We start from the raw sequence: 26,928 nt of genomic DNA, 5'->3' as shown, positions 1-26,928 counted from the left end.
CATGTCCATTGAGTCAGTGATGCCATCCAACCATCTCATCCTCTGTCATCCCCTTCTCCTCCTGCCCTCAATCTTTCCCAGCATCAGGGACTTTTCCAATGAGTCAGCTCTTCGCATCAGGTGGCCAAAGTACTGGAGTTTCAGCTTCAGCATCAGTCCTTCCAATGAACATCCAGGACTGATCTCCTTTAAGATGGATTGGTTAGATCTCCTTGCAGTCCAAAGGACTCTCAAGAGTCTTCTCCAACACCACAGTTCAAAAGCATCAATTCTTCGGCACTCAGCTTTCTTTATAGTCCAACTCTCACATCCATACATGACTACTGGAAAAACCATAGCCTTAACTAGACAGACCTTTGTTGGCAAAGTAATGTCTCTGCTTTTTAAAATGCTGTCTAGGTTGGTCATAACTTTCCTTTCAAGGAGTAAGCGTCTTTTGATTTCATGGCTGTAGTCACCATCTGCAGTGATTCTGGAGCCCCCAAAAAATAAAGTCTCTCATTGTTTTCACTGTTTCCTCATCTATTTGCTGTGAAGTGATGGGACCGGATGCCATGATCTTAGTTTTCTGAATGTTGAGCTTTAAGCCAACTTAAGCTGAAGAAAGGTCAGCTTTCCTAAACTCAGAAGCCTGGAGGGCCCAGCCCTGTGCAGTCCAGCAGCTCAGGAGATGCCCCCAGCGCTGCTGAGGGGGAGGACTGAGGGGACGGTCAGCGGGTGAGCGGATGGACGGGCGTGAGTGAGGCAGGATCGAGGAAGCCCCGCGGTTGGATCTCTGCTTGGCACTATCTCCTCCTAACAGGATGCCTCCGTGTTCAAGGGCATGTCCTCTCTCCGTCCCCAAAAATCATCCCAAAAGTCCGTATAGAAACCACACAAGCAGAGGTAGGGCAGGCGAGAAGACGGGGTCCCCTGGGAAAGTCTGATACGAGTGTCTGGGCCTCTGACCCCCAAAATATGCATGTCATTTTACATAAAAAGTTAAGGGGATCAAGCCGATTCAAGGATACTCTGGTATCCTTGAGCCTGAACACTGGATGGTATCAGAAGGACTTAAACCACGGTTCTGTTCCTGGGCAGGTTACTGTGCATCTCTGAGCTGCGTTTCATCTCTGAAATAAGGATTCGAGCGTCTCCCTCTCAGGTTTTGTCACTGACACTGCAGGGAGACCACTGCCAAGAGGACGGTGACCACTCGGGGTGGGTGGGGTGGGCAGAGTTAGCGGTGGGACAGGTGAGATGCAGGAATGCACCCCACAATGTCAGTTATATTTAGATCTGAAGTGACAGGGAGACAAGGGTGGATGGGTAAGGACTGGAAGGAAAAAATAAAAAGCCATGAGTAGACTTAAAAAAAATGGAAAACAGCAAGCGTTGGTGAGGATGTGGAGAAATGGGATCCCCTGCGTGTTGCTGCTGGCAATGTGAAACATTCAGCTGCTATGGAAAACAATTTAGCTGTTCCTCAGAAAGTTCAAACATAGGATTACCATCTAGTTTGGGAACTAGAGAGAGGTGGTGGTTACACAGCATTATCAGTGTACCAAATGCCACTGAGTTGAATACCTTCAAAGGGTTAATATTATGTTATGTGAATTTTAAGTCAGCATCACTGACTCAATGGACATGAGTTTGAGCAAACTATGGGAGGTGGTGAAAGAGAGGGAAGCCTGGTGTGCTATAGTCCATGGGGTTGCAAAGAGTCGGACACGACTGAGCGATGGAACAACAACAAAAATAATTTTTAAAGTAAGGAAGAAAAGCAACCAGCTGTCTCACACACCACCACCCCCCACCCCATGTCTGTCCGGAGTCACTTTCCTGTCCAGAGTGAGCCCAGGCCCTGACACCATCTTTTTTTTTCCTGCAGGATCTTAAGTCCTGGACCAGGGGTCCAACTCGTTTCACCTGCAGAGCAAGCACAGAGTGCTAACCACTGGACTGCCCAGGAAGTCCCTGAAACCCTCTCGCAAAGCGGAAGTGGACAGTGATGCACGAACTAAGTCAAGAAGGGGACACCGGGGAAAAGCATCAGGGACTGCAGAGGCTCTTAGAGCAGGGCCCCAAGCAGCAGCAGCATTTCCTGAGGACTCGTTAGACATGCAAACCCTCTGGGCCCCACCCCCCAAGACCTCCCGAACCTGAGACCCTGGGGGTGGACCCATCGATCTCCGCTCCCATCAGCCGGTCTCAGCCGCTGCGCTGGACCACAGCCAAGCAGGGTCACTGTGAGAGGTCAGGAAGGTGAGCAGGCAGTATGGCTCACGGGGGCTGGGCAGTGAAGGGTGCGGGGGTCCAGGGTGAACCTGCAGGTCTGAGCCAGTGAGCCTCTCTGGGCATCGCCTGCCGGGGAAAGGCCCCCCACCCTCCAGCTCCTGGAGGGACACAGCTGTCCCCCGCCTCACTGACCGCTCTGTGAAAGCCCCTGGCTGCCTCTTACCCTTCCCGGTCGATGTGTGGCAGGGGCTGCTTGGGCGTGTGTCGAAGCTTCCTGTGGAACTGGGTGAAGTCCAGCTTTTCAGGCTGCAGGTCCCAGGTGGCACCACTAGAGGGCGAGAAAGGGGACGAGTCCCGTTAGTGATGGAGATGAGATGTCCCAGGGGACACCCTGGGGGAGGCACCAGGAGGAGAAGCAGCTCAGAAAGGGGTGGGCAGGAAGGGGAGGTGCCCACTGGCCACAGGCAGGGCCAGGAGGGGACCCCTCACTCGGAACGGAGCCTGGCACATCAGCCCTGTGCTCACAGATCATGGGGCAGGGGCCTGCCTACGAAGCCTTCCCCTTCTTTAACCCTGCCCTGAGATAATGGATGCCTATAAAACACACAGTGTGGGCCTGACCCCCGCTCTCAGCGGTCCCCCTAAAACACCGGAAAGTCTGGGGTTGAATCTGTCAGTGGGGAAGCAGGGGGCCAAGTCCCCTGAGTACCGGTCTCGGGGGGAGACCGATGGTGCTTCGGTGCTGAGCAAGCCGGAGCCAGGGTGCGCCTGGAGCACACCCAGAGTTGACAAGCTCCGGGGCTGGGGGCACAGCTGAGCTAAAGAGTCATCTGTGGCCTAAGCTGTCACTCCCAAAAGGGACGGACACCATGACAGGTGCTCATCAGCAAACCCTTCAGGGGCACCGAGCCCACATCCTCGGGAAGTCTGGCCAACGCCTGCCCTTGCAGTGTGGCCCATCAGAAACCTCCAAGAGCTGGAAGCACTGACAGTGCTTCCTTTTCTCCGGGCCTCTCCCTGGGGCAGCCCCCGCTCCACCCCAGCTTGTCTAACGTGCACCGGGCACCGCTCTCCTTTGTCCTCCACCTCCCCAGCACCGCCCCCCCTCCCTGGGGTCGGACTGGGGGCATCTGTCTCTCCCTTTCACACTCTTCTCTTTGCATCTTCTCGTCTCCTCCTCTCCTTCCCTTGGACCCCACCCCAGCTGTCTCCTTCCTTCTCTCTCTCCCCTCCTTCCTCCAGCCTCATCCTCTCTACTTCACTCCCCTCCACTTCCAGGGCAATGAACTCTCAACATGAACTTGGCCCCCAAAGGGTCCCTCAGGGAATAAGGACCAGGAAGCCGGGGTCCCAGCTGGAGCCACACACACAAGAGGAAGGGGAGCTCACCTGAAGGAATCAAAGGTGTTGGCAGCCCAGATATCTGTGCCCAGCATGTCCAGAGAGGTGTCTTTGCTGCCATTCTGGAAGACATGGAGGATGAAAGAGGGGTGTTATTTGCCCAGCCAGGACACGAAACAAGTGGGTAGAAGGCCCAATCCCAGAGAGGATGGCAGAGCCCTGTCCCCTTGAGCAGCCTGGACATTGGAGGGGGCCGCTGAAGGGTCCCAGCGGGTGTACGCAGCGTGTATGAGTCAGGGGAACCCTGGCCTCCCCCAGGTACGGGCCCTCATTTCGACAGTGTTTGGCAGAGCTGTGTGGTCAGGTGCAGGGCACCCCAGGGCTCTGCCATGCCATCCTGTGGCTCCCTCCTCAAAGCCTCTGCACTGGTGAGCTGCCTCCAGCACTGCCAGTCTGATGGTGGGGCGTCTCCCCAGGCAGGGACTGTGTGGAACCAGGCACGCAGGAAGGTCTGCTGGGAGGCTGACTTCCTTTGGAATTAAGCCCCACACCCTGAAATCAGGCGGCATCAAGAAACCCCCAAGGTGGTGGTTTAGTTGCTCCAGTCTTGTCCGATTCTTGCGACCCCAGGGACTGTAGCCCACCAGGCTCCTCTGTCCATGGGATTCTCCAAGCAAGAATACTGGAGTGGGTTGCCATTTTCTTGTTCAGAGGATCTTCTTGACCAAGGCATCTCGATCATAAGCAGACTCTTTACTGCTGAGCCACTAGAGAAGCCCAAGAAGCCCCCACGGACCAACAGTTCCAGCAAAGGAACTTTTCTAACGCTCTGGTCTTTATCCTCTGATGTTCCCTATGTGATTCTTCCCACAGACATGACCCAGCTTCTGCGATCTGCCCCTTGGCTGATGGTCTCTGCCACAAGTTTGCCAGTTCCCCGTCTTCACTCCAGATGCCACCATCCCTCTTTGAAACCGAGCAGGACCCTATGGGGCCTTCCCAGAACAGACCCAACCCCCTCCTATGTTCCTCCGCCTGCCTCTTGTCTGTAGAAAGACTTTAGCCTCCTAGGCCTTTCCCAAGTTCCAAAGAGTAAATTTAACAGAGAAATGAGAAAATGCACAAGCAAGATAAAATAATAATAGCTTAGCCATTAAAAAAAAATGCTGGGACCTTTAGTTCTTCCTCAAGGTCTACAGATAATATTCTGAATCATGTCCTTTGAGCTGCTCTGCAGATACTTAACCCCCACCAGGTGGAAGATGTTAACTGCATGCTGACCACAAGCACGGAGATTCCAGATGGGCTGGAACCAGAAGGCTGGTGATGTTGATGCCCAATTACCTCACCACCAACCAATCAGAAGAATGTCTTTGAGCTGATCGCACACCTCACAACCCCCCTCCCTCACCCTGTCTTTAAAGTCCTTTCCCTGAAGGCCTGTGGGGACGTTGGGACTTTTAAGCACTAGTTCTCCTGGACACCTTGCTTGGCAACCGTAATAAACGCTACACTCTGCTTCATCACTTTGCTTCCCTGATACCTCAGTTAGTAAAGAATCCACCTGCAATGTAGGAGACCCCAGTTCGATTCCTGGGTCGGGAAGAACCCCTGGAGAAGGGATAGGCTACCTAGTCCAGTACTGGAGTGGGCTTCCCTTGTGACTCAGCTGGTAAAGAATCCACCTGCAATGCAGGAGACCTGGGTTTGATCCCCTGGAGAAGGGAAAGGCTACCCACTCCCCGTATTCCGGCCTGGGGAATTCCATGGGCTGCATAGCTATGTAGTCTATGGGGTAGCAAAGAGTTGGACACAACTGAGCGACTTTCACTTCACTTGGCTTCACCACAACCCAGAATCGGGACATTGGTTTTCGTGTACGTAGGCAAGCAGACCCAAGTTTGGCTCGGTAACATCATGACCCCCACAGGCTTTTTTCCATCACCACACTCTTTAAAAACAGTACTTCCACCTCTACTGAAGCTGACCGTGTGCATGCCTTATAACCCAGGACTCCACTCCCAGGTACAAACACAGCCGAAATGTGCACAGATGTTCAGAAGCCATTTACAGCATAGAATACAGCACTGCCTCATTCATAAGAGCTACCAGCTGGAGGCCACTGGAATGCCTAGCAATAGGTGAAACAGGCAAATTAGCTGTGGTGTGTTCACATACTGGAATATGACACACAGTGAGAATGAACAAGCTAAAACAATACGCAGCAACAGAAATAAAGCCCACAAGTGCAGAGGGGAATAAAAGAGTCTAGACACAAGAGCACCCGCTCTCTTACTCAATTTATATAAAGTTCAAGAACAGGCAAACTAATGTATGGAGATGGAATTTGGACAGTAACTGGAAAAGGGCCTCAGGGGGTCCTAGGGGGTTGGTAACGTCTGTTCTGAATCTAGGTGCTGCTTTCCTGAGTGTGTCCAGTTGGTGAAAATCCACTGAGCTGGATGCTCTTTCTTCTCTGGGTGCTATGACATTCTGGTTGGATTCCTGGTAGAATCCCCAGCTTTATTTGTATGATGATCTATCCCGGGACTTGTCACTTCTCAGATCCGCAAGCTCATACACCAGGAAATCTTCCTTTAAGATCTTTCCACGGGCCTAGGCCTGGGCAGGTGCTGAAAACACAAAAGTGTTTCCCAGACCTTGCTGGCGAAGAACGGCAGGGGATGACACACACATGATCAATAATCACTGATTCAAGCTGCCACAGTGGGGCCAAGGCATGGGCAACTTTCCTGAGGAACAGAGAGGGGCTCCCCTGAGTAAGGATTCGGGGGGTCAGGTGAGCAGAGGGAAAAGGAGGGGCGCAGTCATCCTGGAAAATGGGGCCGGGGGTGGAAAGGGGCCCTGGCAGGACACGGTGAGGCGTGCCGGGTGACCTGAAGGCCTCCTGGGTTTGCACAGGGAGCCCAGCAGTGTGTCGAAGGGCCCCCAGGCAGGCGAGTCAGCGGTCCCCAACATCACCCCCTCTTGGTCCTGGTCAGGGCCTACTAGGGGCCTCCCAAATGCTCCTCAGTGATTGCTGTGGGTTGAACTGTGTCCCCGCCCCACCCTGCCAACACCATTATTCATACCCTTCAAAAGACTTTCATCGTCTTCCTCAAACACGCGTTCTCCTCTTGCCATAATGACCCATGTGACCTCAGGGAAGTTACGTCACCATTTTGGACTTCAGAGTCCTCATACTCAAATAAAAGGATACTTGAGCATGTAGGGCCAACTGCTGTGGGTGGCTCCTCACTGGCCCCTGTGCTGAGATCAGCCCCTCTCCCACCAGTGGCAGACATCACTAATCAACTGTGGCCTGATTCACATCCTCTAGTTGGGTGGCCGCTTGTGCTCCAGGATCAGTCCCTCCTGTCCTTCTGTGAACTGCCTTATCACCCTACCCACCCCAACTCCTGGTGTCCTGCTCGCTTCAGATGCAGCTTTGACATTGCAGGTGGCTGGAGCGACTCACCTTCTATTAATATTAATCAACCCCCACATGAGGACAGCCTCCATCCTCCTGAGACATCAACGGGCTTGTTCACGACACCCTTCCCAGGCCGCAAAGATAATTACCAGTAAGTGCAGCATTTCCAAATGACTTCGAAAGCAAAGGTCAAAAAAAAAAAAAAAAAAAATCAAACAAACCCAACCCTGCTTCCAAAGACGATACCCAGAATGAAGCTCATGCCTTCCTCCAGGACGGCCTTACAGATTCAGCTTACTTGGAGCGGACCACTGTTTTGTCATCACTCTCTTACACCCAGAGAATGTTAGATCTCCCCAAGTAAGATTTTTTTTCAAAACATTTTTATTGTGGCCCAATGCACATAATGTAAAATCTACCACCTTAACCACTTTAACTGTACAGTTCAGTGGTACTAAATACATTTATAATATCATGCAACCATCAGCACCACCCATGCCCATAACTCCTCTCATCTTGAAAAACTGGAAGTCTATCCCCATTGAACAGTAACTCCCCATTTTCCCCTCCCCAGACCCTGGCAGCCACTCTATTTTCTGTCTGTGATTTTGATGACTCTAAGTACCTTACGCAAGTGTAACATCTCAGTATTTGTCTGTTTCTGTGATTGGCTTACTTCACTTAACGTCACGTCCTCACGGTTCATCCATGACCCCAACTACATTTTAAGCTCCTGGACTGCACCTGCCTTCTGTTCTTGTTCCCCCACAGTGGCCAAGCTGGGCACAGAGTAGGTCCACCTCCGATGCCTGCCAACTGGTGGGAGAGACTCCACCCTGAGAGGCAGAGGCCCTGCTGTCTCTGTGCCTGAAAGACTGATTCACAGATTAGGATGTCAGGATGGAGTAACCGCCCTGAGATCTGAGGCCCTGAAAGAAGGAGGAACATAGGATGGAGAGAGAACAACCATGTAAAAGGGAGGGGAAGCCGCAGCTACACCCGGGACTGCAAGCATCTCACAGGGAGGAGTGTGATTCATCTTGAAGGTAACTCATGAACACTCCAGTCAGTTCAGTTCAGTTGCTCAGTCGTATCCGACTCTTGGCAATCCCACGGACTGCAGCACACCAGGCTTCCCTGTCTATCACCAACTCCTGGAGCTTACTCAAACTCATGTCCATCGAGTTGGTGATGCTATCCAGCCATCTCATCCTCTGTGGTCCCCTTCTCCTCCTGCCTTCAATCTTTCACCACCATCAGGGTCTTTTCCAATGAGTCAGTTCTTCATATCAGGTATTCAAAGTATTGGAGCTTCAGCTTCAGCATCAGTCCTTCCAATAAATATTCAGGACTGATCTCCTTTAGGATGGACTGGCTGGATCTCCTTGCAGTCCAGGGGACTCTCAAGAGTCTTCTCCAGCACCACAGTCCAAATGCACATAAAGCTCCCTCCTGGGCTGGAGGCTGGAGGTGGTGGCTATGAGACCAGCACCCCTCCTAGCAGAGAGGGGAGGCTCTCCACCACCTGCCCCGTGCAGGGAGCACCAACTGAGCGAGGTGCCTGGGCATCGCAAGCTCAGGCCCCAGCCTCTTCTGAAGCAGCGTCCCCGGCAGAGGACCTACCAGCCTCTGGATTCTGGGGGTCCAGGACAAGGCCCTGCTGGCTGCTGGTGGGGAAGAGTGACAGGGGGGCAGCTGCAGGAGCTGCGCCCTGAGCCCCTAAGCAGGTGACTCCCTGTAAAGCGAGGCCCCGCCCCTTCAACCACGCGCTGCAGCACCAGCTCCATTCGGAGGCAAGAAGCCTCTATTTTTTTCAGTACTTCATAGTTTATAGACTCTCTCCACACATTTCCTCATGTGTGTGAGTGAGTGAGTGAAAGTTGCTCAGTCGTGTCTGTTTGTGACCTCATGGACTGCAGCCCACCAGGCTCCTCTGTCCATGGAATTCTCCAGGCTGGAATATTGGAGTGGGGAGGCGTTCCCTTCTCCAGGGGATCTTCCTGACGCAGGGACGGAACCCAGGTCTCCCACACTGCAGGCAGATTAACTACCAACTGGGCCACCATGGAGCCCTCATAATTCCCACCCACCCTCACAGCAACCCAGAGAACTTATTCCTAAACTGACGGAGACAACCTGAGCCCTATTTTAAATGCCGAAAACTCTGAGACCACTGCAGTCTCCAGCAAACACCCTGCTACTCAACCGTCCCCCCATCACCCTCCCATCAGCTCAACCTCCGGTTCAGCAAGCAGCATCCCGCACCCAGCGGAAGCCTCCATCTCACCCCTCCACTTGCACTCCTCACTCGGGTCTATCTCTCGCCTCCATTCCCTCCCCCACAGCATGACTGATTCTCCGAGCTGAGGAACAGAAATGGCAGGACGAGCCCCTTTTAGACCAGGGGCCTGGAACCCTGGCGTCCCACGGTCCCAGGGAAACAAAGTGTGCACAGCATCCCCGGAGGAGGCAACGGCGCTGGGCAAGAACCAGGACTCTTGGGGCCGCTAAACAGGATGTGCCAAGGGCAGCGGGCAAGCCTGTGGCTTCTCTTGCTGAACGCAATAGCAGGGTGACCCCCACTAAGGCCAGCGTCATAACAGGGCAGAAGGCCGTGTCTGGAGAAGCCCACAGCGCAAATCCCGGTGACGGGGATGACTTACTTGTCGCTGCTCCCTTTGGCACGATGACTGCAGCACGTAACAAGAACCTGGGCATCTGAGAGTTCTGGGCGATGGGACGTGACAGGCATATAATCACTGCATGAGACCTTTTACCACCCGGGGCTGGAGAAAGGGCCTGGCTCTTGGAAGCAAAGTCTGTGTCCTTCAAGTCTCAGCGCAGGAAGGGAAGAGCCTCAACCAGCAGAGACTCCCCTCTTGGTCCCTCGATGAAGCTGAGGTGGTGACCCAGCTGGTGCCCAGAGGGGCCAGGACTCACTGGTGGGGTGACCACTGCCACTGAACTGATAGCCAGGACCCTAGTGGTTTCCCACGCCCACCCCAGCGCCCGTCAGCTCTGGGTCGACAGCGCCCAGGCAACCCTGGGGCCCCCTGCTGTGTGGAGTCAGATCCAGGCTAAGTCCTTGAAATCATCAAGTGCCTGGATGCTCCCCTTTCCTGAGTCCTGGGCTGCTTGCTGCTTAGTTGCTCAGTCGCGTCCGACTCTCTGCAATCCCATAGACTGTAGCATGCCAGGCTCCTCGGTCCATGGGGATTCTCCAGGTAAGAATACTGGAGTGGGTTGCCATTTCCTTCTCCAGTGGATCTTCCTGAACCTGGGCTCCAGTCCTCAAACTATGAAACCGCCCAGACACAGACAGGGCAGGGAAGAAGGTTGGGGGGGCGTGGCTGTTCCCCTTGCTGCTACAGGGGCCTCCGGGCCCTCGTGGCACACAGGCAAGGCTCCGTGTGGCTGTGCGGCTCAGACCCTGTCTGTGAAAGGGCTCGGAGGCCGCCCCAAACTCCCGAAGGCCCTGGCTTTATTGCAGGCTGGGCCGCTGTGCTCTGCCTGCACTCAGAGAAAACACGTCTCCTTCCCGCCCACCCTCAGTCTTTCTCTCTCTTGGGATCCAGCTCAAGAGCCTTCCCTCCTGTGGTTCTGCCATTTTCTCATCAGCTGGTGCCCCACGAGCCTGCACCAACCCTGTGCAGCGCACACCCCGGTGGCCGATTTCCTTCCTGATCCACTGTGTGCTCCCAGCGTGTTCTAGAAACACTAAGCCGCTGGCTCAGAGACGTCAGTGTGCATCAGAATCACTGAGGGAAAGGATGGCTGGTCGTTTAAAAATAGGGCAGCTGGAGGGGTCCATGGAATATGCTGTTGGAAACAGTGGATATTAAAAAGTTTCCTGGAGGTCAAAAAGTTTTAAAAGGCTCCTCAGTCAAATATTTGGGATGCACAGAGTCACATGACTGAGAATTAATTATTTTATTGCAGAATTTCTCAGTGCCTTTATTGGTCTTAGATGCTGACTCTTCAAGTAGGTGGCAGCACGCTATGCCATGCTTAGTCGCTCAGTCGTGTCCGACTCTTTGTGACCCCATGGACTGCAGCCCGCCAGGCTCCTCTGTCCATGGGGATTCTCCAGGCAAGAATACTGGAGTAGGTTGCCATGCCCTCCTCCAGGGGATTATCCCAACCCAGGGATAGAACCCAGGGCTCCCACACTGTGGGTGGATTCTTTACCATCTGAGCCACCAGGGAAGCCTGTGAACACTGACTGGAGTGGGTAGCCTTTCCCTTCTCCAGGGGATCTTCCCGACCCAGGGATTGAACCGGGGTCTCCTGCACTGCAGGCAGATTCTTTACCAGCCGAGCTACCAGGGAAGCCCCGCACACTACACAGCTTTCATCAAATGTCTCTGGCCAGAAATCCACCCCACTCTTCCTTCCTACTCCACAGAGAGTCCTGCAGGACTGTGGTCCCCCCAGAGGAAACCCCACTAGGAAATAGCCATCTTAAGCGCTTAGTAAAACTCTCTTCCCCAACTAGTCTGCCATCCCCTCTATGGCAGGATCCCTGGCTTCACTTTTCTGTTGTGTCCTCCTGCCTGCTCACCCCCACCCCCTCCTGAGTCTTGGGACACAGCATCCATCATTCATTATTATTTTCTTTGCAAGGACTCCATGGTTAGGCACTGAAAGTTCTCCACAAAGCCTCACTGGATTCTTCAAGAACATTCTCCAATTTGCAGTTCCACAGCTGGCCCTGGTGACCAAGGCTTCCCTGCGAGTCCCACCCCATCCCCGGCCCTGAGGTCACTCGGCCCAGCCCCCAAGTTGTTGCAATGCCGAGGGTCTGAGGATCCTTCTCAGAAACAATCACGCTTTCCAGTGGATCGTTTTTTAGCACTTAAATGCTGCTGGAGCCTTCACAACAGCCCCTTTAACTGGCAATTAGGGGGCCCCTTGCCAGGGTGAACCGTGCTGCTCGCAGAGCACATCACAAAGGGCTAATGAGCACTTTACACCATGTGGGAAAAGAAATGGAAACAGCTGCTCACCGTCAGGGGGACTGAAGCCGCCTCTCAAACGGCCACACTGGGCGCACAGCTGCCCCACCTCAGGGGACGACAGGCTCCGGAGAATGAGCGCAAACCCTGGTGCACTCCTGGTACACCAGGCACCACGTGAGCCCTTGACATCTATGGCAGCCCTAGGAAGCAACTGTTGCCACCATTATGCCCATTTCACTGATGAGGAAACCGAGGCTCAGAGAACCTTCTCACGTCACAGCTCGTTTCCAAGATGGGGATGCACAGAGTGTGAGGCCAGCGTTCACGCTCTCAGCCACTGCGCCCTGCCATTACATGAGTCAGATAACTTCTGACCCCACCGCAGAGTTTCCCATAATGCAAGCACATGCCCACATCCCAACGAACACCTGGGTTCTCCGAGCCTGTCTCTTGGGAAGGCAGCACTGGGGCGGTTGCAGTGAGAGAAAGAGGGAATGTGGGGTGAGAGCTGGGATGGGTAGGGACAGAGGGCTCCATGCAGGAGTGAACGGAACAAGATGGGAGTGAGTCACTGTGCAGTAGAAAAACATGCCCAGTCAGGTGCAACGGGAAAAAATGACCCTCTTCTACGCTGCTGTTTTTTATTAATATACAACTGCAGAGTCATTTTTGCTTCTGCACACGACATGCACGTGCACAGGTGTGTGAATGTGTGTGTGTGTTGACAATCCTAGGCTGCAAGTGTTTGGAAATAAGGCAGAACCTGGCTGAGCAGGGCAGGGGGCAGCAGGAGGACTCCTGCCTTTATCTGCGGGGTCACAAGTGAAGTTCCAACTAGAGGCTGTCTGAGCACGTCAGTCTGATGTCTGCTGCTGTGTCAGCTGCACCAGAGTGGCCAGCCCAGGACTGGGGCCTGCAGCCCCAGGGGCCAGCTGCTGGTCATCAGCTCTACAGGGCCCCACCTGGGTACTCGAGAGATGCCCTCCTCAGAAGGCTCATAATCCCAGTCCATTTCCCTCTCTCGGTGCAAAATGTTTTCCCACAGATTCCATCCATCACAGGAGCCAAGAGCAAGCAACCCCACAGGCTTGGGGCTCCCAGGGGAGCTGACAGGGTGGGCCATCCCTTTAAACAGTGGACAAGACTTCTCTCCTTCCTCTCCAAGGATGCTCTCCCAAGTCCCCTGCCCCCAGCCCCAATCTATCACCCACATAGTGGATTAACACAGCGCTAGCCACCAGGTGGCTGCAGGAGGCCCGAGGCACTCGTCTCTGCCTCGCAGGTCTTACCACCTAGATGGGGAGTCACAGAAAAGGAAAATACAACCAAAAAAACAACACATACTTAAGCATCAAATGACACAATGCATGCCAATGACTCTGGACTCCAGGGAAAACTTCCTGCATGGATGGATGGGAAAGCAGGACCCAAGGTCTGCAAGCTGCTTCCTGGGGCCCCAGGAGGGTTGCTCCAGCTCCTTGGACCTGAGCTGCCTCTTCCATACCATGAACACTGGACTAAATTAGTGATTCCCAAGTCAGGGTGGGGGCAGGAAGTGAAACATGAGACACTGGGAGAGTGTTTTACATTACACAGAATACTTGAAGACCAAAGGACCCCAGTGGCATCTCCTGGGCTAAAACAGGGGTTTCCGGCAGGCTGGCTCCTCTTGGTTCCTCAGATTTTGAGGGTGACTTGGGTTTGCTTGAGCAGAGAATTAGTAGGAGTCAAGTGCTGATGGAGGTGGTGGGGGAGGGCAGGGCCCAAGGAGAAACAGCCCTGTCCTGACACCTGCATGTGCAGGTGTGTGTGCGTGCATGTGTGTGTGTTGGGTGGGGTGGGGGTGGGGGGTGGTGGTTCATGTTCAGCACCAAGGACAGCACCCCCACATGCTGGAGTGAAAGTCAGTGATGGACCTCCAATGTTTCAATCCCTCCTGGGTGGCTCTGTGGTAAAGAATCTGCCTGCCAACGCAGAAGATGCAGGTTCAATCTCTGGCTTGGGAAGATACTCTTGAGGAGGAAATGGCAACTCACTCCAGTATTCTTGCCTGGAGAATCCCATGGACAGAGGAGCCTGGCAGGCTACAGTCCATGGGGTTGCAAAGAATCGGACACAACTTAATGACTGAGTGAGCGAGTGAGACAATAGAAAGGCCAGAGGCAGGAGAACAAGAGAGCAGAGACCAGAAGAAAAAGCCTCCTGAGTAGCACCAGAGATGAGTTCAGGAGCAGACAAGGCCACTCCTTTCATTCTGGAACTCTCCTGCCTGTTTGTCCAATCTGTCCCTTCTCTCTCTACCCTGTCTTTGAATTAGGACCCAAAGGCTAGGGAGGAGAGGGAGACAGTTACTAAAGTCTGTGGCCAAGTACATTTCTCCAGTCTCTTGGCTAATTAACCAGGCTTCCTTCATAGCACAGTCCAGTAAAGAATCTGCCTGCAATGCAGGAGACCCGGATTCGATTCCTGGGTCAGGAAGATCCCCTGGAGAAGGAAACAGCAACCCACTCCAATATTCTTGCCTGGAGAATCCCATGGACAGAGAAGTCTGGGAGGCTACAGTCCATGGGATCGCAAGAGTCAGACACAACTTAGTGACTAAACCACGACCACCACCACGAGGATTCAAAGGCAACACTGGGACTTCTCTGGCATTTCAAATGTTAAGACTCCATGCTTCTGCCACAAGGGGCCCAGGTTTGATCCCTGGTCAGGGAACTAAGATCCTACAGGCATGGCCAATAAATAACTAAATAAAAAATTTCAAATGGTAATATTATTAGTACCTATCCTAGACTGGGCTACAGCAGAGGCCACTTCTGGCTGGCTGCCTGTCCAGCATCTGCTGAAGGAATAGGGTCCCACTCAGCTTGCCCCATACCTGTGTGCAGAGAAACGATCACATCCTCCAAGGCTCCTCACTAGGAGGCCTTCTTGGAACTCCCCAGCCCCCAGAGATACCTCCCTTTCCTGCCAGCACCAGACTCAGGACCACAGAAGGGCAGGGAGGAGAGGGCTTGAGGGCCCAGGGCTGACCTGGGAGGTCCGCAGAGATGCTCTCAGAGTGACGACGTGGATGGAGCTGGGGAGAGAGCAGGTCGGTGCCCTCCCTTGCCTCACCAAACAGTTCTGCCCTCTTGGTTTTCTACATGAGATTTCCTTGAAATATTGTGATGAAACAAAAGGTTCTGTACTTTAAATTTTTTAAGAGAATTGTAGATTCACATCTCGGAGAAGGCAACGGCACCCTAATCCAGTACTCTTGCCTGGAGAATCCCATGGATGGAGGAGCCTGGTAGGCTGCAGTCCATGAGATCGCAAACAGTCGGACACAACTGAGCGACTTCACTTTGACTTTTCACTTTCCTGCATTGGAGAAGGAAATGGCACCCCACTCCAGTGTTCTTGCCTGGAGAATCCCAGGGACGGGGGAGCCTGGTGGGCTGCCGTCTCTGGGGTCGCACAGAGTCGGACACGACTGAAGCGACTTAGCAGCAGCAGCAGCAGCAGCAGATTCACATCCAGTTGTAAGAAATTTTAATAGAGATTTCACAGCCCCAGTGGCTCAGATGGTGGAGAATCTGCATGCAACGTAGGAGCCCTGGGTCGGGAAGATCCCCTGGAGGACGGCATGGCAACCCTCTCCAGTATTCTTGCCTGGAGAATCCCAGGGACGGGGGAGCCCGGCGGCCTACAGTCCACGGGGTCAAAAAAAGTCAGACACAGCTGAGTGACTAGCACGACACACATGCATGTGTCCTTTATCCAGTTTCCCCAGTGGGGAAGCTTGTAGCAGAGTACAGCTCAGCATCACATCCAGGCTACTGACAGCGGTACTGTCAGGAAGCTGAACATTTCCACTGGCACGAGGGTCTTTCCTGCTGCGCTTCTGTACCCACACTCACTTCATCCTGTGCCCTCCCGTAACCATGGGGAACTGCTAACCTGCTCCCTGTTTTTATAATTGTATTGTTTTGTGGTTGTTTAATCACTAAGTCGTGTCCAGCTCTTTGCGACCCCATGGACTGTTAGCCCGCCAGGATCCTCTGTCCCTTGGATTCTCCAGGCAAGAAAACTCGAGTGGGCTGTCATTTCCTTTTCCACTTGGCATTTTAAGACTGGGATATTAGTGAAATATGTAACTTTGGGGGGTTGGCCTATTTTCACGCTACACAATTCCCTGGAGATTCATCCATGTTGCTGCGTGTGTCAACAGCTGATTCCTTTTGATTGCTGAGTGCCATAACGTATTTAACTATTCACCTGTTGAAGGACATCTGGATTGGTTCCAGTTTGGGGCTCTGATGAATAAAGCTGTTATAGACATCTGAGTACAGGTTTTTGTGTGAGCATAAGTTTTCATTTCTCTGGGATAAACACTCAGGAGTGCAATTGCTGAATCATATGGTACTTGTAGGTTTAGTTTCACGAGAAACTGCCAAACTGTTTTTTAGAATGGCTGTACCACATAACATCCCCCCCTAGCTATGTGTGCGTCATCCAACTTCTCTGTATCTTCACCAACATTCAGCGTTGTCACTTTTTTTTTTTAATTTTAGCCATTCTGATAGGTGTATAAAGAGCTACAGTGAACATCTTCCTGTGTGCTCATTTGACATCTTTTCAGTTCAGTTCAGTCATGTCTGACTCTTTGCGATCTCATGAGCTGCAGCACGCCAGGCTTCCCTGTCCTTCAGCAACTCCCAGAGCTTGCTCAAACTCATGTACATTGAGTCGGTGATGCCATCCAACCATCTCATCCTCTGTCGTCCCCTTCTCCTCCTGCCTTCAATCTTTCCCAGCATCAGAGTCTTTTCCAATGAGTCAGTTGGTCAAAGTATCAGGTGGTCAAAGTATTGGAGCTTCAGCTTCAGCATCAGTCCTTCCAATGAATATTCAGGATTGATTTCCTTTAGGATGGATGGGTTGGATCTCCTTGCAGCCCAAGGGACTCTCAAGAGTCTCCTCCAATATCACAGTTCAAAAGCATCAATTCTTTGGTGCTCAGCTTTCTTTATGGTCCAACTCTCACAACCATACATATGACTATACATGACTATTGGGAAAACCATAGCCTTGACTAGATGGACCTTTGTCAGCAAAGTGATGTCTCTGCTTTTTAATATGCTGTCTAAGTTTGTCACATATCCTCTTTGGTGAAAAAAAAATCTCTTCGTATATTTTGACCATTTTCTAATTGCACCGTTTTCAATGCTGAGTTTTGAGTGTTCTTCATATATTCTAGATGTTTGTCCTTTGTCAGATACATGTTTTGCAAAAATCTTCTCCCCCTTTGTAATCTGTCTCTTCCATGCTCTAAAAAGGGTTTTTACCCAGAGCGAGAGTTTTTCATTTTGATGAAGTCCAATTTCCCATCTCAGTGTTGGTATTTACTGATCATCTTCATTCTTTCACTTTGAAATCTTTGCAATTCTTGGTATGACACATGATTTTTATTGTAATCAGGACACTTCAGTGTTATGTAATGAGACTCTGAATCTCATTTAAATCTTCTGTTTTAGCTGGCTTTCTGTGGTACCACTCTGGCAGGGAAAAGAGGGGTACAGCCTTGCGACCACCAGTGGAGGCAGAAGTCCAGGGGGCACCTGTTATGGCTCAGTGGAGGTGGGAGTCCCAGGGCTCGACATGGCTCCTACTGACCCTGCTATGGTGGCCTCAGGACCACCGGGCAACAGTGGAAGTCCCAACTCCTTATTAGAACCTCCTCTGACACATCTTAACAGGGACAGGAGAGGCATCTCTATCCCACTGAGTGATGGTGGGCGTCCAAGCCCCCCTCTGCAGGGCCATGGGGGGAGGCGAGGGGCTTCTTACCAGCCAGCAGGGATGAAAGTTGCAGCTTCCTACTTGACCTTCACCGACACCACCCTGGTGAGTGGGTTCAGGGGTCTCATTACAGCCCAGAGGAAGGGGAAATCCAGGCTCTCGCTGGGCCTCTGGTGGTGGGGGTGAGGGCAGGACCACGGTTTTTCCTGGGATATTAACTTTTCTGTCTTGCTCGGTCACCCTTTTCCTAGACCTAAACTTGGAGAAAGTAGTCTTTTGTCAGGACTTCAAAAAGAAAAATCCATGTCCACTGGCATTTCTTGATTACTCGCTTCTTCAGCTTCAAGTCTGGGAGACAGGAGGCAAGAAGGAAGCCCAGGGAGGTCACTCCTGCGGCATCTCTTGGGTCCCAAGGTCCCAAGCAGTCTGCCTCCTCTCGACCTTTCAGAATTTTTGGTCTGTTTTACATAGAATGGCCAGGCTTTTAGTTGTACTTAGCAGAAGGAATATAGAAAAGAACATCTATTCTATCTTCCCAGAAGTGGAAATTTAGGTCTATATTTTTCACAAAACATTTTGATGTTAAGTCTAGTGATCTCCTCATTTTTTCAGAGAGGAAACTGAGGCCATAGCGAGATGATGTACCTCACCAGTGATGAAACAGCAAGTCAGGGGTACAGGGACAGGGACTCACATCTCCTAGCTCCAGTCGGATGCGGTTACCATAACAGCATGGCCCATCCCCCTACAGATGCCAGCCGCCCTGCAAACAACAGCTCCCTTCCTCTCCGTATTTACAAACGCTTGGGCTTTGGATTGCTGCTTTCCACTCGAGAAAGCCTTCTTTCTCTACCTGACACTAAGTACTCTGAGGGCAGAGACCAGGCCACATGGCTCATCCTGTTTACAGTGGGCGCTTGGTGAATGTTTGCTAACTGTTCTCCCTATAAAAGTCAGTCATCAATATTGTTGGGTCAGTGTTATACCCTGGTTTCTCCAGATGAACTGAAGCCAGACGTCACCGTGAGGTTGGGGACAGATGGCATCTTCTGGAAGAGAGACGCTCCCATGCTGAGAGCAGCGGAGGCTCACAGATCACGCTGTGTGAGGGAATGCAGTCCATACTGACGACGTTCCCAGCAAAGCAACCAAAGGCGGAACCTGGGAGCCACGGTGTCCTGCCCCACACTTCTTAGCCCTGTGATGTAAGTGCCTGTCCCCGCCCCCAACTAGACCCTCCCTGAGAACAGAGACACACCCACCGCATCTGCCATCCCAGTCCCCAGCAAGATGCCCAGCACCCAACCATGAGGTGCTAATTGGATCAGTGGATGAAAAGCAATGCACGAACCATGACAGGAACGAGGATCTTTAGCTCCAAAAGCAGCCTTGCCATGATGGGCTGCGGGGACGGAGGCTGAATAGCCACAGACGAAGGGAGTCAAACTGAAACCATCAGCTGGAGTTATGAGCAGGCGGTTTCGGCTGAATCAGAGACACTGTTATCAGTGGAGCTCCCTCACATGCTCTGAGACGCCTTTTGAAGCAGTGAGCTCCCCATGTCTGGAAACCTCCAGCAGCTCAATGGACACACCAGGTGGGGGGTAGAGGTGCGGCGGGGGGGGGAGGTCCCTGCACTGCAGGGGTCGGATAAGGTGACCTCTGAGCTTTTTCTCATCTTGAGAGCCCACGCCCTGAGGGTTCACTGGACACCTGCCTAGCTCCGGATCCAATGTGGTGGAGATCAGGGAAGAGGAGGTCAGCCACAGCCCCTGGTGAGTTTCTTCTAGAAGTGGGGCATGTGAGAATTCTTCTAGCCAGTCACCAAACAGTTCTGGTTTCCCCATTTCCAGCACGTAGTAGCATTATACTATTCAGTGTGTTCATGGTTGGGAGGTGCCATATGACTAGTTCTGGGCAATGGGTCAAGAGTGGAAGTGATGCATGTTATACCTCGGTTGGAGTGCTGAATTGCCAATGCAAGACTCTTTTTTTGCCCTGTGCCATGAAGACTGGTGAAAATGGCAACTGCTCCACCAAGCTGGGTCCTGAACGGGAGGTTTAAAGTTACTGAGATTCAGGACTGCTTGTTACTGCAGCAGTTCCTGGGCTCTCCTGACTGATACAAGAGGACAGACTTTCCCTGATGGACACCAGAGAAAATATGATATACAAGGTATACACTGGGTGGGTTGACACCAGGTCAGCATCTCAGTGGGGCACGAAGACACCTCTGCATTCACCATCCTCACCCCCCACCACTCCAGTAACACCTGGTGCTAACCAGCTACTCCAGCTTGCTCTCTCCTGCCTCCCTAGCATCCCAGCGCTACGGCCAGTGTTGCTGACGCTGCTTCTTCCCTCTTCCGATTCTTCTCTCTTCCCTTTCATCTCGTCCGACATCCTACCCATTCCTGAAGGCTCAGATCAAGTCTCACGCCCTGCAGGCATCTCCCTACCCTCGGAGACCAACAGGACCATTACCATTCCTCGGAATGACTACAGTGTCTGTGATCAGGGCATCTCTTTGGTAGGAGCGGGGGACGTATTGTCTGTGCCTTTAGCTTCTACTCCACAACAGGCAGTGAGCCCGAAGGCTCCAGCTCATGTGTGAGCCAAGCTCACAGCAGGTAATCAAGACATGCTGAGTGAGCAGAGAGCAGTGCCATGAACCTACACATGGTATTTCTTAATTATCCATAGAAGCTGATTAAAAATCTAGGCACTTTGACTCAGATACCGTCTGTACTAACGAGTTTTCAGACTCATTCTGAACAAGATACTCTAATTCCTGGAGGGCAGCAAGATGACTGGCAGAAAGCTCCTTCTACCCTTTCCCGTGGGCCAGTGGTAAGTGGTACACTTGACATTCACCTGTGCCTACCACTGTCACCTCCCGGGTCACAGTCACTGTGGACACCTCGGATGCACCTAACCTGCAGGCTGGCAGGGCTACCAGGGGAGGTGGAGGAAAGAGTAGAGAAATCAGGAAAATCCAGATGCTGCTGATGTGAGCCACTATTTGGTCCCACTTCATGGAGACAGCGGGTGTAAACAGTGAAAGAGGCTTCCAGAGAGGCTTCGAGAGGGCCGTGCAGCCCAGCGTCTCACGTGTGGAAGGGGCACTGGAGCGTGTGCCACACCCGGGTCAACGCCTGGCTCTCCTGACCCCTAGGACAGGGCTCTTTTCACCCCGATGCTCCAATCTGTGGTTGGGCACCATGCTGGAACAGGCGAGTGGCCTTCTCTCCTTCTTTCCAGGGAGTGAGGGGTCACGGGCTCTCAGCCAGGACTCAGGACACATTTCTGACACACCCCCGCCTTTCCCAGGGCTTCGCACAAACCTGTCTGGTAAGATGTGTGCTCATCAGGTTCCCAGCAAAGATCCCGTCCCTTGCTCAACAGCCAACGCTGTGGGCCAACCAGTCCTTCAGTCAGAAAGTCCTTCTCAAGGTCTAATCAGAGGTCCTGCTGCTATCGTGCATATCAATTTCCCTTCCTTGGCACTTCTGTGCTGATGGAGAAGAGCTATTTGTACTTGATTTCACAACAGCCTTTCATACACCTTCAGCTTCCTTTCCCAAATGCTAAGTCTCAATCGGAAATGTCGTCTAAACGCAGTGGGCTACACGCTCTTAATCTAGGTGCTTTCCTCTAAGTCCTCTCCAGGCACTTCCCCTATTACAATAAGAAGGTGGAAACTGTATTCCAACCTCCTGAGTAACTGACCAGGTGATGGACGAGCTCTCTGGGAAAGATGCTGCTGGGATGCCAAACAGTCCCCAACACAGCCCATCCCCAATGGCAGGCAGTTGTCGGGCCTCTTCAGGGCTACACGGAGCCCATTTTTTGTTCCGGACTCTCCGAGCCCCCTTCCTCCCATCTCATGGGTCTCTGCTTACCCTGGCTTACTTCTACCACGTGCCTCTGAAAGGATGCAGAGAAGGCAAGGGTTGGTTTGTTTGTTTTCCATTTTTTACATTAATTAAAACAGCAAAAAATAATCCCAGTGCTAAACTAATCCCTAAATGGGGCCTGCCCTCGGCCCGTTTTGGCTTGTGGTCTGAGACCCATCACCACACAGCTTCCTGGGCAGAGTGCAAAGTTTCAGCACCCTCCTGCCGGCCCTATAATTCTGGGCACAGGTGGCCAAGGTGTGGCAGTCAAGGAAAGTGCCAGGGCAGCCAGCCCACCCCAGCTACCTCAATTGAGCCTCAGTTTTCCCCTGAAATTCTTCCCAGGGGGACAGTAGAGCCAACCATCTTCCCACCTCCGAAAGCTCAGCACAGTTGCTGCGGCCAGAGGGACAGACAGGGCTGGCAAGGGAATGACTGCATAGACCAGCTCTGAGCCATCGCAGGAATCATTGCTGAGCACCCGCTGTGCGCCAGGCCCTGGGCCGGGGGGGTCAGGGATGTAGAGGCAGCCCTGGCGTCCAGCTCAGGGCTGGCCAGCGGGCTGAGGGGCAGGCAGATATTTCCATGGAACACCCCAACCACAGCATGGATTAGTATGAGGCGGAGGGTGTCTGCCTGGGTGAGAGGGTGCAGTGAGGAGGCCAGCGGGTGCTCACAGGGCTAGGAGGCATCCCGACGAGCTGGTCCAGGACCCCTGTATCTGCTGGACGAGGCTGAAGGGGCTCTTGAGGAACGTCTGGGCAGCACCATCCCATCAGAGCCACACCCTGCAAAGGCACTCTTCAGTGGGCAGCTCCATCGGGAGGCCACCCCAGGGCAGGGCAGGCAGGGCAGGGCAGGCAGGGGCCCTGCCTCCAGCCAGCTGTGGGGCTTTCCTTGTGATACAGTTCCTTAAAGGATGCTGACCAGCTTCGATCCCTCCACCAGAGGGCGTCAGAAGATGGCTGCTTCACGGACGTCCCCGGCGGTCCAGTGGTTAAGACTTCCCACCTTCACTGCTGGGGTGTAGGTTCTATTCCTGTTCGGGGAACTGAGATCCCGCATACCTCGCAGCCAAAAAAAATGTTAAAAAGATGGCTGCTTCAGGAGGGGACACCAGAGGCTCCTGGAGACGAGGCCCAGAGTGGGTGCAGGCCTGGCAGGAAGACGGACATGAGCCAGCACGGGCCACCAGACGCAGGCAACACAAGAGAGAGGGCAGAACCGTGAGGAGGACGGAGGCTGACCCGACACTGCCGAGCCGCCACGCCAGCTCTGAACACGCTCCTGGGCTGGAGGCAAGAAGGACGTCCATCCTGCCAACACCACTCTACTGTCCGTACCCTTATCAGCGAAGTGAAAGTCGCTCAGTTATGTCCGACTCTTTGCGACCCCATGGCCTGTACAGTCCATGGAATTCTCCAGGCCAGAATACTGGAGTGGGTATCCTTTCCCTTCTCCAGGGGATCTTCCCAACCCAGGGATCGAACCCAGGTCTCCCGCACTGCAGGTGGATTCTTTACCAGCTGAGCCACAAGGGTACAACTGCGTCACTAATGTCTACAATCAGGCCTTTCATCACCAAACCAAGGTTCTCCTGACTTCAGGAGACCTCATTTCAGTCCAGCTCCTGCCTCTCCAGGCACTGCAGCGCAGCGTGCAGCACCACGGGCCATCCAGGAGGGCCAGGCTACGAAGCCCGCCTGCCTCAGGACATCGGGGAATAAAGCGGGCTTATGTTCTGAGAGCCCGCCTCCTCTCCTGGCGCTCCCCACTACAATGGACCTATGCTCAGTTCATCCTGACAAGAAAGGACCTAACATGTGCCTTTACAGTTTCTTCTTTAAGTTGCACTTCATCTTGCATTTCATTATCCTCTGCTTACCCCAAGCCAACTGTTCAGCTGCTTCCCAAGGTGGGACTGAGGGGCAGCTGGTCCTCACTGTGCCAGGGTACCCCCTTCCCACAAGTCCTGGCCCTGGTGAAGGAGGATGAGAAGGTTGGATGGCATCACCGACTCAATGGACAGGAGTCTGAGCAAACTCCAGGAGACAGTGGAGGACGGGGAAGCCTGGCGTACTGCAGTCCATGGGGTTGCAAAGAGTCAGACACAGCTTAGCAACGCAGCAACAACAGGCCAAATCCCCACCCTCTCTCCTTCGTGGGGCGGGGGGACACCAGCTGTGAAAGGACAGCTCAGCATGAGGGAGGCAGATGAGAAGCACGTGGGAGGATAACCATTCTCTCCCCCCTAGAAACAGAAGCACGTGGGAGGATAACCATTCTCTCCCCACTAGAAACACGTTCAGACTGATGGGAAAATGGGGCCAGAGAGGGAGAGTAGGGACAAAAGAAGATAAAGGAGAAAGGACCAAAAGGAAGATTCCAGAAGATTCCAGAAACAGATACCTACTAACAGAGAGCTGTTTTTTTGGCCTCTCATTTACCAGCCTCTTCTGTCCCCATCCAAGACTTTCAACCCTCCTCTGAAGCCCTCTCTCTGATTCTTGAGTCCTCAAATCCAAGACTACCTTTGCCACTGATGAGTTAAGGGGATCTTCACGTAGGAAACCCCAGATACTAGTGATTGGTGCCCCTGACATGCCAAGTCTTAGGTCAAGAGCTGGAGGGGCTCAGGAATATAAACAGGGTCCCTGACCAAGCATCAGTAGTCTAGTGAGGGGGACAAAAGACTTCCTCAGGAGGATATCTACTACAGGAAGACAAGAAGAAGGGCCAATAAGGGGACAGGGCAGGCGAGAGGCCTGGGGTCAAGTCCCAGCTTGGTCAGGTCAGGACATCTTGTAGACCTAGCTTCTTTGTCTGCAGATGGCATGGAGAAGCTAGAAGGACCCTCAGAGGCCATCTGGTTTCTACATGAGGAAGCTGAGGACGAAAGAGAGCTGCCACCGAGTTTGCGGCATAGCACCTCACCCAGGCTGCACACGGCGTGCTACGTAAGAATCAGCTGGACACGCACGTGCCAGGCTGCACACGGCGTGCTTCCTAAGAATCAGCTGGACACGCATGTGCCAGGCTGCACACGGCGTGCTTCCTAGGAATCAGCTGGACCTGCACGTGCCAGGCTGCACACGGCGTGCTACCTAACAATCAGCTGGACCCGCACGTGCCAGGCTGCACACGGTGTGCTACCTAACAATCAGCTGGACCCACACGTGCCAGGCTGCACACGGTGTGCTACCTAAGAATCAGCTGGACCCGCACGTGAGAGCTGTGCAGAAGAGCTGTCCCCCTGCACCACGGCACAGCAAAGCCCAACACCCCTCTCAGGACAGACCACCTTCCCTCAGGAGAGAACAGAGGAGAGCTGGTTTCATCAGCAGCATGGACTGACATCAGACACAGGCAAGTGGGCCCAGGCAATGTGTCACCGCAGCTGCTCTGGAACTGGGAGCGAGCTACTACTGAAGTCCGTGCGCCTCCCTTATCTCTCTGGACAGGCACAGCGTGAGGCTGGGCTGCGGGCTGGAAACAGATGCACGGCGTTTTCAGCCTCCGACTCCACCATCTCCCACAAGTAGAATAAGTTCTCAACAAGGACAGCTCGACAACCAGCGGGTATGTGGGACCCGGGGGGTCACCAGGGACAGTTCTCAAGGAGCAGCTGCCTCCTTCCCTCCCAGTCATAGGACCCGCTCGGGGGTTCTCTTGGGATCTCACAGGGAAGCAGCAGGGGGCGAAGTAGGGGGCTCCAGCCTGGTCCCAGGACACTGGTTAGCTTCCCTCACCCCCACGGGCTGCCCCTCCAGGTCCTCTGCAAACCTGGAGCAAAAGTCATCTCCGAAGTGCCCCACCAGCACCAAAACCCTAGAAGACCCATTATTCATAGGCTCCATCACCAGTGCTGATGTGTGAGCCTCCACTTCACTCCTTTCACTGCTGAATAATATTCCACTGAAGCTGTAGCATCCGTCACTCACTTCACTCCTGTGTTACATTACACTCTAAGGACTTTTCATGCATCATTTATCCATTCCCCTCTCAATGGGTCATGAGTTGTTTGCAGATGTTTGTTATTATGCTGCTACTGAAAATAAACCTTATGAATCTATGTGTTCTGGGGAGCGGAGGCTTCACTGTGGGCTGGATATTCAGGGAGAACTTTCCAGATGGCAGACCACACTCCCCGTGTGCCATTTCCTGCTCTCCCCACATCTCTACCTCTAAGGAGCACCAAAGCGAGCAGCCCAGGACCCCAGACAGACACTATCACGGTAAGCCCCTGCCAGAGCACAGAGCTGGTTCCCTACCTGCTGCGGAGGCGTTCGTCCTCGGGAGAAGGAACAGCTGCTGTCCAGCTGCTCACTGCAGTCTGCTGTCCACTGCAGGGGAGAAAGGAGCGGTCAGTGATGGTAGGACACACAGGCTCGTCCTCACTCTGCCCTGCACCCCCCAGGCAGGGTTCCGCCCTACTGAAGTATAGCCGGTATGAAATCCAACAACAAATCCTTCTCTACCAGCAGGTCCTAGCTGGCATCTCCAGATTCCATGGAGGTGACCCTTTGGCATATGTGTGAGGAAGCAGACTCATTTTCCTTTGCCTAAGCCCACCAATGCGATGAAGATCCAGCTACATTCCAAAGCCAACCAGACGCCACCCAGGGTAAACAGGAGTTTTAAGAAAACGGCACCATGTTTGACCACCTAACCCTGTTTCAGCCATACCAGCCCCTACGGTGTCAAGAAAGTGAAAACGGCTCAGCCGTGCCCTACTCTTTGCTGAACTACACAGTCCATGGAATTCTCCAGGCAAGAATACTGGAGTGGGTGACCTTTCCTTTCTCTAGGGGATCTTCCCAACTCAGGGATCAAACCCAGGTCTCCCACACTGCAGGCAGATTCTTTACCAGCTGAGCCACAAGGGAAGCCCAAGAATACTAGAGTGGGTAGCCTATCCCTTCTCCAGCGGATTTTCCCAACACATGAATCGAACTGGAGTCTCCTGCATTGCCAGTGGATTCTTTAACCAACTGAGCTACCAGGGAAGCCTTTACAGTGTCAAGGTTGGCGCTAAAGGTGAGGCACGTGTGTGGGGATCATCCCGTACACCCAGCCCCCAAATATGGTGGACCTGTGCACTGACAGGAGGGTACGGCATTGGGGAAGAGCCCCAGACTGGCCATCAGAAGCCCAGCTCAAGCCCAGTCCCACCACTGACCTCATGAGAGCTCAGGGGCCTCTCGGGCCCCCATGGTGGTCTGACCACCAGCAGTGTGACTGTCCCCAGAGTCTGCCACACGGGGTGTTTGGTCCCACCCTCCACCAGCTCAATCAC

The 26,928-nt window shown here is 53.2% G+C and overlaps 1 protein-coding gene across 2 annotated transcripts in view; it reads right to left on the bottom strand.

Annotated features, from left to right (window-relative positions):
* Window positions 1-26,928, bottom strand: part of CTIF (cap binding complex dependent translation initiation factor) — a 329,462-nt gene that overhangs the window by 209,161 nt on the left and 93,373 nt on the right. For both annotated transcript variants that reach the window (XM_052660394.1, XM_052660395.1), the window contains exons 3-5: window positions 25,904-25,975; window positions 3,607-3,680; window positions 2,441-2,545 (exon numbers count right to left, since the gene is read on the bottom strand). In XM_052660394.1, the coding sequence (XP_052516354.1) occupies window positions 2,441-2,545; window positions 3,607-3,680; window positions 25,904-25,975 (251 nt within the window). The remainder of the gene's footprint in view (window positions 1-2,440; window positions 2,546-3,606; window positions 3,681-25,903; window positions 25,976-26,928) is intronic.

The sequence above is a fragment of the Budorcas taxicolor genome, chromosome 22 (assembly GCF_023091745.1).
Source record: "Budorcas taxicolor isolate Tak-1 chromosome 22, Takin1.1, whole genome shotgun sequence".
Classification (NCBI taxonomy): domain Eukaryota; kingdom Metazoa; phylum Chordata; class Mammalia; order Artiodactyla; family Bovidae; genus Budorcas; species Budorcas taxicolor.
Note: the sequence above shows the minus strand (reverse complement) of the source record. Positions and strands in the feature narration are given on the sequence as shown.